The sequence below is a fragment of the Notechis scutatus genome, chromosome 3 (assembly GCF_049901735.1).
Source record: "Notechis scutatus isolate UNSWTSFEM ecotype Mainland chromosome 3, rNotScu1.2, whole genome shotgun sequence".
In the NCBI taxonomy this organism is placed as follows: Eukaryota; Metazoa; Chordata; class Lepidosauria; order Squamata; family Elapidae; genus Notechis; species Notechis scutatus.
The window spans coordinates 138161068-138173628 of record NC_142011.1 but is presented as its reverse complement, the minus strand read 5'-3'; the positions used below and the strand labels follow the sequence as shown (position 1 = coordinate 138173628).

General features: G+C 35.0%; 1 protein-coding gene across 3 annotated transcripts in view; it reads right to left on the bottom strand.

The window, feature by feature from the left end:
- The window catches only part of GMDS (GDP-mannose 4,6-dehydratase), a 271812-nt gene that overhangs the window by 236714 nt on the left and 22537 nt on the right, over positions 1 to 12561 (bottom strand). The window contains exons 2-5 of one of the 3 annotated variants that reach the window (XM_087961217.1): positions 6371 to 6412; positions 4410 to 4454; positions 3078 to 3165; positions 764 to 873 (exon numbers count right to left, since the gene is read on the bottom strand). In XM_087961217.1, the coding sequence (XP_087817343.1) occupies positions 764 to 871 (108 nt within the window). In that variant the 5' untranslated portion in view covers positions 872 to 873; positions 3078 to 3165; positions 4410 to 4454; positions 6371 to 6412. Of the gene's footprint in view, positions 1 to 763; positions 874 to 3059; positions 3166 to 4409; positions 4455 to 6370; positions 6413 to 12561 lie in introns of all 3 variants that reach the window. The other 2 variants (XM_026676615.2, XM_026676616.2) reach the window with 2 other exon arrangements.

Genomic DNA, 12561 nt, shown 5'->3' with positions numbered 1-12561 from the left:
GAACCATACTGCTTGCCAAATGAGAATTTTTTATTTAAAAAAAATGAGGAGGAAATTGAATAATGAAATTACAAGGTATGTCTAACTGATATGGTGGTTGACACTAGGAGAGAGTATTGAAACGTTGAAAATAAGCAAGGAAGGATTTTGATTTAATGTGAATATGTGTATTAAGAGATATGATTGGTATTATTAAGCTTGCTCATACTAAAATGTATGATAAATTGATGCCACACTGTGAATGTATTGTTGTGTATGTGTAGATTGAAATTTTAAAAAACTTGGGGGAAAAAAACTATCTATCTCAATTTGTAGATACTGAATATAAAATTCTTCATTGTTTATATCGATGTATTTTATAGAAATAATGTTCATGGATATTTAAAGGTTATGTCTGTATTTAAATAACAAGAAAAGTTGCAAGAAAAGTGTTTGAACACCAAGAGAACTGCTGAAACAAAAATAATTGTAAAAAGTGCAAAAGGGTGTTCTACATAATTCAAAAACTATCCCAATGCCAATCAAAATCCAACCCAACTTCAGTTAAAAATTATGTATTTATTTAATTGTTTATACTTACAAATCATGCTTCTTCTCCCTATATATATACAAATGTATTGTATTTTTACATTCTCAGAATTTTGTTCATAGAGTTATGTTAAAAAAGGGATCTAACAAAATAAGTAGCAACAAAATATACTATACTTTTTGCTTACAGATAATCACATATTTATTTTGTAAGATATTTATTAATATTACTTACTTTAACATGACTCTGTGCTCCAAGGTTGTAAATTTCAGAGGGCTTAACTTCATTGATTATTTTCACCAAGCAAGTACTATCTGTCAAATCACCATAATGCAGTTTCATATCTTCAGGTTAAAAAAAAAATAGTTAAAATTCATATAAAATTGCCATGTGTTGTATTCATTTCTATTTATACTTTCCTAACTCCTTGAAAAGTCAGACGGACATATATTTTTATTATAACTATAATTAAATGCAGATCACAGCTTTCTAATAATATATTACACTCCAATCTTCATATTTTACTAAGTCAGACATTATTTTCTTTGAAATGTAAGTCACTGAGTGATAAATCATAGGAATTCTGAAATTTAATTTGCATTAATTAAATTACATGAGCTATTAGATTTGGTACCAACTGGCTTTCCAATAAAAATATTAAAAACATGATTTTTAAAAAAATAAAATAAAATGACTTCTATAATAGAAAAAGTCAACTGAACATTTAAAGTCCTATTTATTTACAACAGATTGTCCTAGTTCAGATTTTCTAAAACTGTTTATGTTACAAGTCACAATATACAAAATATATATTTTTAATATTTTTCCTGCTCTATAACTGGTTGACTGAATTACAGGTAGTCCTCAACTTACAACAGTTCATTTAGTGACCATTCAAAGTTACAACGGCATTGAAAAAGTGACCTATGACTGTTTTTCAGTTACCACCTTTGCAGCATCCCCATGGTCACATAATCAAAATTCAGATGCTTGGCTACTGGTTCATACTTATGACCGTTGCAGCATCCCGGGGTCATGTGATCCCCTTTTGCAAACTTTTGACAAGCAAAATCAATGGAGAAGCCAAATTAACTTAACAATCATGTTACTAACTTATCCACTGCAGTGATTCATTTAACAACTGTGCAAGAAGTGTCATAAAATGGGGCAAAATTCAATTAAGAAATGACTTATTTAACAACAGAAATTTGGGGCTCAATTGTGGTTGTAAGTCAAGGACTACCTGCACTAATGTAGAATAAATACATGGGTAAAGTCTGGTAAGTTGTAAATATGATTATATCATTATTATGGTTATATTATTATTACATGGCCCTCATTGCCTGCAGTCTAATAGTCAAGCAATTTTACATATTCATGATTGATAAATAAAGAAGGGAACTAAAAAGTGTAAAAGTTTTCACATGTTATGATTTTGCCTTGATTTTATATATGTACAAATGGCAGGCTTTCAGTATGCCTACACGATATTTTTTCCAGTTGTCACTTCAATCTACCTGTATCTGCTCTACCTTTCTCGTTCACCAGCTCACACTAAGTTTCTTCAAAGACATTTGGCTGATGATGGAAAAAGTTACTCATGCGCCCTTCCTCACTCTTTGTTATCTACCTACATGGCTCTTTTGTGCCATCTTAATGAATGGTCCTCTCAGTCAATTGCTGCATCCTCTTGCTACAGGGAGAGCCAAATAAAGGATAGCACTCAGCACAAGCAATTATACAAGTGAAATATTTCCATCTTCCATCAAATAAGTTGCATTGAAGAAGCTGCACAGGGAAGCCACATGAACTCTCATATTAGACTGATTTAATGAAATCTGCCAACAGTTGAATGAGGAGAGGAAGAGGAACAAATATAGAAACATTGCTTAGAGAACATCTATGAGAAGATGATGAAGGGACTGGCCAACCATTAGGCTCTAGGACCTTGTCCCAATTCTCATAAACTTTTTTTTGCAGATTTATTATCCATGATTCTGGTTTAATTGTTAAATTGTGTTGGAACAGAACCTTGAAAAATAACAGTCACCAATATATTAATTCATTAGAAATGTAACAAGATTAGTTAGCAAGCTGCCTTCACATTTTGATATCTGATCACCAAATTCATTTTACTGCTAACATTTTTATATTGATTTCACATGGATATGCATAAAGGGACTTGATAGAAATTGCAATTTATGTGACAAGAAAAGTATTGGGAACTTAATTAGTCAAGAAAATGATTTGCAATATATTAACAAACCTATGTTGCTATCCTAAAAAGTCTTCTTACTTTGCTTTTTTTAGGGATTATTAGTGAATCAAAATTTCATATTCTGTTCCAGTTGAAGTTAACAAAATTATTTTATGAAGTATTTTTCAAATGCTAAAAAAAGGACAGAGGCTAGACTAAAAAATGACATTCACATAATTAGTCTCAGTGATCAATTTCCTGTCTGATGAAATCATATACAAACATTAGCAATAAAAACAAAATCACATATGTCCTCTGTGTATTTCATCTCACCTTTCAACACGCACTTACTTCCTTCTATGTGAGCCTGCGGGTTTTTGTAGAGATGTTCAATCCGTCCTGTGTTAAAAGAGCTAGACCTACGAACAATTCCATGTACCTGCAATTTAACAGAAGTACAGAAAATATTTTTGATATAAAGCTTCACAATGTCAGATATTGTGATATCAGTTTCATGATACAGAAGTGTCTGACTCAAATAGAAAAACAAGGAAGGGCCATAAAGATCCAGGAGATTGAATGATTCTATGACACAACACTACTGTCCAACAGTTTCTCTTGAAAGCTGAGCTCACAAATGGCTGTGCAAAAGCTACTTAATGGAAACAGCTGCATGAAAACAATGGCACCCACTTTCTCCATGCTCTTTCTCTTGTTTAATAATCAGACATTTCTGACAAACATCTCCAGCCTTGGAACTTGTATATAATTATAAATATGTACTTAAATTTGTTATTTGTATTTAATCTCTTCATAGGTTCAGATTGATATTATTTTGCCACCTAGATATATAACCAGTAGCAATGTTTAATTTACATCTAGCCAACCCTGCCCAAACTCAGCACTAAGCGGGATTAGACCTGGACGTGGATGACAGGCCATAAAGAAACCCCAGGTTTGTAAGATGGAATAGAAATAAAAAAAGAAAAACCAAAGGCAGTGGAGGTTGCTCTCTTGTTCTTCCTTTTGCTTATGTTAAAAAGACATGGTAGCAGTGTCACTTTACTATTATGAAATATACTGAATAGTGTTAGAAGTAACACAGAAGGTGGAACTATTTGTATTGGCCACGATGACAGAAACATTTTAAAGAACAAGGGAATTGTTATATTGCGCATGTTATGCTGTTATGACAGCTAAATGGAAAGGGATCAAATTCATTAATGAGCTTTTCAGCTTTTTATTCTGTGGTAGAGCATTATGGAACCAAAATTCTAACATTTCGCAATTGCTGAAACACAGTTCAATTTATTTTTTCAAGGTCCCCAACTCCTACCTCTTCAAAATACTTCTCAAAATGGTAAGTTAACTTTTTCCTCCTGCATCGTAACACATGCATTTAATGTAGCATTGCTTTGCACAGACCGCTGTTTATCTGAATAAGCAGGAAATGTGGAAAAACAGCTATACCCTGAGGATCGGAGGGATTCCACCATTGCAGTCTCCATGATAAACAGTACAATGCACTGGCATGATTACAGCTCATGTTGTGCATTCTTTTCAAACATTTTGATTTCTTATCTCATGCTGAATGGAAAACATAACCAGAGAGTGACAGCAACAAGGAAGCTCTGTCCAAATTATTCCATGAGTCTGCAGTCAGTCAGCAAGACTTTCACTCACCTCATAACCCTTTTCCAGCAGGAACTCTGCCAAGTATGAGCCATCCTAATGAGAAGATAGGAAAATGTTATGAAAGTGTTAGGACCGTCTTATCTCTATGTGGAAGCTGTCAGCTTCGATCATCTTAAGCATACTATAACTCAGAAATGAACTTGTAATTACAGCCTACATGGAAAGTTCAGTGCATTCAATCTGTTACATGTTATTCAATCAAGAATGAGGAACTTAGTACTTCAAATGATGGCTTTGTTTTTCAGCATACAGAACAATAGGCAATTAATTCATTGGGACTAGCTATTGTTGCTTCCTTTTAATTTGTCATGTTGCGAAATGAAGTGTATTAGGTAAGATAGACATCTTTATATGTTAAGTTTTACAACAGCTTCGTAATCCACAGTTCTTGGGAGAGCAGTATGGAAGTGGACTTTCAAAGAAGGAATTTAATGACCTTTTCGTAAGCATCAGTTTTTATCAGAAACTGTGTGTGTGTGGAAAAAACCTCATCAGCTAAAAAGTATTTTAAAAATTCAGAAATTAAATGTAAATGTAAATTAAATTTAAGGTACTATAATTACTAATACAAATGCAGTTAGCAAAATAAAACTGGAAAAATACTTTCTGGTTATGATCACATGAACATTTTACTAAGTACATTCCCATACAGTTTCAGAGTTACAATTCGTAACTTGTATATACTATTACTACCACTTCAACTGTTCTGTATTTTATGTGGCAAAACAACAGTCTGATGTGTCTATATTGTGGTACTTGCTGTCTTCCTGACACCACTCAATGTCATTACATTTCATTAGTATATGTGAAGAATGAGTAATACAACTAATATTAAAATACACGATTACTTTTCCAGAATCTGAAATAGAAAAAAATAATGAGCCTTTAATGTTGTGCAGGTAATAAAGGTCACTAGAACATTTGCAAGGTGTCCACCATGCCTTAACTGTATGAAAACAATTCAGTGCCCTTATCATTAAAAACCAAAGATTATGATGAAGCCGAATTCGACTTCCAGTTATTTTTCTGGGTAGAATGTGAATATCTGAGATAGAGCATTTTACTTGATTTACTCTATCCAAGAGATACCATCATACCATCCAGAATTAGTGAAAAGTGTAAAACCAAAGGTACTTTGAAATATTCAGATATAGCAGTCCTTGACTTACAATCACAATTGGGACCAGAACTTCTGTCACTAAGCAATCCAGGCCTCAACTGAATCATACCAAATTGTATAACCTTTTTTCTTGGTTAAGCGAATTACATAGTTGTTAAGAAAATCCAGCTCTCCCTCGCTGACTTTGCTTATCAGACACCACCTGGGAAGGTCACAAATGGTAATCTCGTGACCCTGGGACATTGCAACCACCATAAATATATGTTGGTTGCCCATTGAGAAGGCCCTGAGAAGGCAAAAATGGTTGTCATATCTACTCTGGAGCCAAATGAAATTTTTACCCAATATGCCAATCTGTAGCACCCATTAAGAAATATTTTAATAGAAAGTGCCAGTTGGACCTTATTTGCTTTATCTCAAAAAAGAACCAAAAAACAGCCATCCATTTGGTTCAAAGAAATGCCACATCAAACAATTATGCCAAGAAGCTAGAGCTTAGACATAATTACAAGAAACTAATACCCATCAAGAAGACCCAACCTATAGCTACATTTGGTCTGAGCTAGAAAAGTCAGCATAAGTTTCCAATTTAGTCTTATTTTGAAGGATCAGATCTGGCATGCTGAAAAAAATGTAAGCTTTTACTTGATACCCCCATTTTAACTTCAGTTTAGGAGGGTTTTTAGGCCACCACTGTCAATGACAGAAATTAAAACATATTATTCAGTCACTGAAACCCAATAAAGCCATCAAAGACTTCCTACTTCAAGTACTTTTCAGGACACACATTGAGTGGTGGGCTCCATTGCTGGAAGTGCCATTTACTTACATAGCCAATATCCAGTAGGAGGGAAACTCTCTATCATAAATCCTATGTGCAAAAAAAAATGAGACAAGGAAAACCCGAAAAATTACAAACCTATAACCCTTATTGATAAAACAGTTAAGATACACGCAAGAGAAATAGAGGGTCGGGTGATTTAAGAAGACTGCAATAGAAGAAAATGTATATATAGTTCGGGGTTGAATGATGGAGTCCTGGGTGACTATCTTCACTTGTAGTGAATATGGGGTTTGCTCCCTTTTCTCATACAGTAACGTGCCCTGCTAATGTTGATGGGGGTATGGGGTGTGGTTTCATCCTTGCCTATCTGAGTATTGACTACTGGAGAGAAGGCATTCTGGTCTCTTTTCTTCTTAGTCTTTTATTGCTTCTTTTGAATGGTATATAACTGTACTTTATCTCTATGTGTCCACTGATGGGCTGATACAACTGAATGCCAAGCTTTCAGTAATTCACTAGTAGTTTAAGATTTAACTTGGCTTAGGATGCTCAGAGTTTTCCAAATGAAAGTATGGTTACGTCTGTCCATGTGTTAAGAGATTAAGGAGTTTTCATTATGTCTTCTGACTATTGGTTGATGGGTTGAACTCTGGTAGTATCAATCCTCCCAATTAAACCAAACAGAAAACATGACAACACGAACGAAATCTACTGTATTGTAATTCTACTTTATGAACAGAATCTTGCAAGTATGAAAATACAAACTCCCCATCACCACTTTTAACTGTTTGGTCCCTTAGGGCGGGCCCTTCCTAAATATCTTTCTCTGACCATTAAACCACAGGGGTTCTTGCCTCTCCTGTCTGATTGTTTCCTAATAGCAATTCTTTCCCCAAGGTTATCCACACATTCCATAACAGCTAGTCTTCTGCCTATCCTACCTAGTGGCTGTTATAGTTCTTACACTACAGTACATGTTGTAGATGACTCCTATTTTTTCTTCTTGGGCTACTAGGTCTTTCGGTTTATTAAAATGTTTTGGAGGGCTTTAGTTGGTTTGCATGCTATGGTGATGCTATGTGGTTATAATAGTCTATTGATTGTTTCTAAAATATTTTTGATATGTGGTACCTTTCCATAGCTTATGTTATGCTGTAGTGAATTGAGTGGTCAAGAACGTTGTGATAAAATTGCATGGGTACCGATTTTTTTTTGGAATATGTTGTATAGGCTATCTGTTTCATTTTTCTGGTGTTCCGGGCTGCTGCTGTATATTTATACTTCTCGTAATAATGTTCTGACATAGCTCCTCTTATGGAACATTGGTAATAAAGCACTTGATTAGTGTGGATTATTTTTCAATAGAAGAACATATTAGTGGAAGAACAGGCTAGGTTTAGATCTGGGTTCCATAAAAGGCAACAGCTTTGTTCTACTCCACTTATTACTAAATATACAACAGATGGTAAACACCTGTTCACATCTTTCATAGATCTTAATGGGGTACATGATTCTATAAACAGAGAATTTTTATTGAAGAAGCTGGCCAAGTTAATATGGAACCCAGACTTCATTAGCAGAAGAAGTTGTGTTTAGAAAATCAATTCAGCAGGACTTCCGGTTTGAAGGGCTTCGGCGACAGACAGAAATCCGCAATCGTGTGCGGTTTCTGTCTGGGCTCGCCGCTGGAGCGCCCTGAGCTGGCTGGTTTCGGGGCTAAGCCACCCTGTAGAGGTGGTGAAGAGGGGGTAGACCACCAGCAGGGTCGAGGAGAGCCGCATCTCTCCTCCTCAGCTGGCCATTACTCCCTTTCCTGAAGGCAGTAACAACGGTGGTCAGAAATGGCCACCACAAAGAAGAACTCGACCAGAAAAGAACGTGCAGGAGGAAGATAAGAAGTGAAAGTTTTGGCTGACCGGGTTAAATTGTAAAAGTAACAACCAAGGTACCCTGGAATTTAAACTTACAAAAAATAACATTGCTCCCAAAGAAGAGTCAGAAGCAGCGAAGGAAAGTGAAAAGGGCAAGGTTTGGCTTTTTTCCCCTTCTCTCTCCTTCCCTATACTGACAACTAAGAGACTTAAATAAGAAATCGGAAAAATCTGCTTTGACATCAATAGGCAATTAAGCTAAAACAAAATGCCAAAGGGATAATAAAGATTTCTGGACATTAAAAACTTTCTTTTTCATAAGCAGGAAGGGAGAGAAAAAGAATAAGGGCAGGATCTGGAAGAGGGAGGAGACTGCCTGGAATTAAAAAGAATCTAAAGTAAAACTTCAACAAGACTTCTAAAAGATACATTTTAACTGAAACTCTGCAACTAAATAGTAACCCCAGGAAGAGAAAGTGAAAAAAAAGAGCAAAAAAGAAACAGCTTGCGTGTATTTGGATTATTTGGTGATTTTTGGATTTTTTTGGTTATTATATTTGAATGACTAAAATCAATCAGGTGGTTGTTTAAAAATTTATACAATGGCACCACTTCTGGATGAATTGAAAATGGAACTTAAAAAGTACAAAGAAGATGCACAAGGGAAGGATTCTTTTGGCTTCGTTTTTCAATTCTTAGAAATGGAGATTTGGAACTATGAGAAACAACAAGAAAAGACTGCAAAACAAGAAGACTGCGACAAAGAAGAAGTCATCTTTAATGAACAAGCAATTCTATGTGGGGAAGAAAAAGAAAAGGGGGGAAGAGAATGGAGAATGTAAGACTTAAAAAAACAACCAAAGAAAAGAAAAATAATTCGAAAAATAAGTATTACTGGAAAGCAACAGAAAAGGGGAATACAGAAGAGAGAAATAGAGGTAGAGAGACAAGGGGGTAAAAAGGGGAGAGAGAAGAAGAGAGGGAAGAAGTAAAGGAAAAGAAGTTACAAAGGACCAGAGCAAGATATAGGGAAAGAGGATCTATTTAGAGATAATGGGTGAAAATCTAACTGAAAAAGGGATTCTGTAAAGGTACATAAGATTGTATTGTTATATTAGTAATAGAAATAACTTTAGAAAATTGGAAACAATGTATGATTAAAATGAGGGATAAAATAGTGTAATTTAGTGAAATGTTTGTGAATAAAATAAGTGAAATAAAATAAATGAGAAAATTGAAATAGGAAGGAACGGGAACATTTTAATTAGTCAATGTTTTATAAAATATAAGTGAAGCGGGGGAATTAACTATGGAAAGTTTATAATTGTTCCCATAGAAGTATATTTAATTGAAAAGTAATGTTAAAGATGTTAAGACTTTAACGAATATTAATATTAATGATAGAATTGAACTGGAATGGAATGTTGTTTTAATTATATACATTTTTTTTATTTTTTTAAGAATACAGTGTGTATTTTAAGAATGTACCAAGCAGAATCCGAATGGAAGTTATGTATTATATTGAATGTTACAACTTTAGGGAAAAGATATAAAGGCGTCATACTCCAATCAGTAACTACAGGAGAAATTTTGTTTAATGAGAAAAGATAATAGATAATTGAAGCAGGACAGACAAAAAATATAAATACAATGATTTGAATTGAGATGAGATAATTAAAATAAAATTGAGAAAATTAAAAGAGGGGAGAAGCTATGCAGAAAATGTAAAATAGTAATAAGATATGGAATAGAATATAAAAATGAGCATGAACCTGAATTTGTGTCTGTACAAAGAAATGTAACCCAGGATTATGCTGCTTTCAAAAAAGATGTTTTATTTGTATTTTTTTTTCTCTTTGTGAAAACTCAAATAAAATTTACAAAAAGAAAAGAAAAGAAAATCAATTCAGCAGATGGCCAACCATCTCTGAACTTGGAGGCAAATTAGATGTGGTAAGCTCACAGGAGAGATCTTCAAGGACAATCACTATCATATGCTAAATGGTGAGATCCTGAAGTGGTTCTATTATTGCTATTAATATCTATTCTTTCTTATCATTGTGATTTTTTAATTTTTTTAAATAATGACTGTTTTTATATGTTTATTGTTTTATAATTTTGTACATGTACATTTTTTGTAAAATGAGCAACCTTATAAATTTGATCGATCAATCAATCAATTGGGGAATCAAAAAATATCCCTAAAGAAGGAGATGGCAGCCTGATTCTGTAGTGCTGCCAAATACTTTCATCAATGTGTCCATAAAGTCATTAGGAAATGAGCTCTACTTGAAGCTTTATTTTACTTTTGGGAACACACATGACAGCATTTATGTGTTTCTAAACTGTCTTTCACATTCCCATTTACAGATATTTAAAGTTGCAGAATGGAAAACCTGTAAAATCTCATCAGAAAAAAACCCTGAAATGAGTAAATTCTAATGCAGCTTTAAGTACTAAGGGTCCTGGTGGCATAGTAGTTACAATGAGTATTGCAGGCAAACTCTGCCCACAGCCTGGAGTTCAATCTTGACAGGCTCAAGGTTGATTCAGCCTTCCATCCTTCCAAAGTTGGTAAAATAAGGACACAGATCGTTGGGGGCAATATGCTGAATCTGTAAACCCCTCAGAGTATTGTAAAGCACTATGGCAGTGGTCCCCAACCTTTTTTGTACCAGGGACCAGTTTCACGTAGAAACACTTTTTCAAGGACCGGGTAGGGGCATGAAGGTTCCAATAACAAAAACCTTAATCATTATATTTAGTATGTGATCTGAATGCAACAATTACATTTTATGGCTTCATTAGCAAGTCTGTCACCGCATATTACACAGAGTGGGTGTGGGGCTTGTGAATCACCTGTTGCGATGAACCTGTAACTCAGGTAGGAATCTTGGTATTTTCTTTTAAATGCAGCTTTCTTTTTGCAGGCAGTCTGTGACCCTTCTGCTGTGTCATCGTCTCATTTACCCTTTCCAAAAAAACTCTCCAGTGAACTCTGTTTCTGGTTCATTTGGTGAGGGCTAGCTTGCATTGCTGATGCAGGATAAATACACGCCAAAGAGTCAAGTGCGGAAGTTAGGCGAGGGCGGAAGTGGTTGTCTTTCAAAATAAGACACCCGGAAGCAAAAACATATTTTTATATATATTTTAATCACGATTATTCATTCTTTGCGGCCCGGTACAAAATGATCCACGGACCAGTACCAGTCCGGGGCCCGGTGGTTGGGGACCCCTGCACTATGGGGTTGTACATTAGCCGAAGGGCTTTTGCTACCAATCTATTATTTCCCAAAATGGAGGAAAAAACACAATAAATGGTGTTATGTTGATGAACCTAATCTGATTGCTAAAAATGCGAATGATCTGCAAGCGTTAGTAATAAAGGTCAAGGAGAACAATGAAAAAATAAGACTAAAGAAGGGGTAAACTAATGACAACAGGTGTATCAACTGCCCTTAAAATTGGCAACAAAGATATGCTGGTGGTGGATAACTGCTGTCTTTTAAGACTGACTACCAATAATAAAGGAACTACCAGTCAAGCAAGTACACTGCCAACAACTATTTGGTAGAATAGCAATGGTGGTTTTGGAAAAATTACAATGTTTATATCTACAAAAATCTAAATCTAAATTTTACAGGCCATTTCTTTCCCTGTAGCACTCTACCGAAGCAAATATTGGATTTTGAAGAAGCAGGTCAGAGAGACTATTGATGCCATTGAACTTTGGCATTGGGACAGTCTCCTGGGAATACCATGAATAGCCAAGGAAACATACATATTGATCATAGAGAACTCACTACATTTACCCTGTATGCCAGAATTGCTTGTTTTAAATTTAAAACAAAATCTTATACAGGTGAAGATTAGAATATCGTGCAAAAGTTCATTTATTTCAGTAATGCAATGTAAAAGATGAAACTAATATATGAGATAGACTCATTACATGCAAAGCAAGATAGCTCAAGCCGTGATTTGTCATAATTGTGATGATTATGGCTTACAGCTCATGAAAACCCCAAATCCACAATCTCAGAAAATTAGAATATTACATGCAATCAATAAAACAAGGATTGTACATAGAACAATATCGGACCTCTGACAAGTATAAGCATGCATATGTACTCATTACTTGGTTTGGGCCCCTTTTGCAGCAATTACCGCCTCAATGCGGCGTGGCATGGAAGCTATCAGCCTGTGGCACTGCTGAGGTGTTATGGAAGACCAGGATGCTTCAATAGCGGCCTTCAAGTCTTCTGCATTGTTCAGTCTCACATCTCTCATCTTTCTCTTGGCAATGCCCCATAGATTCTCTATGGGGTTCAGGTCAGACGAGTTTGCTGGCCAATCAAGCACAGTAAT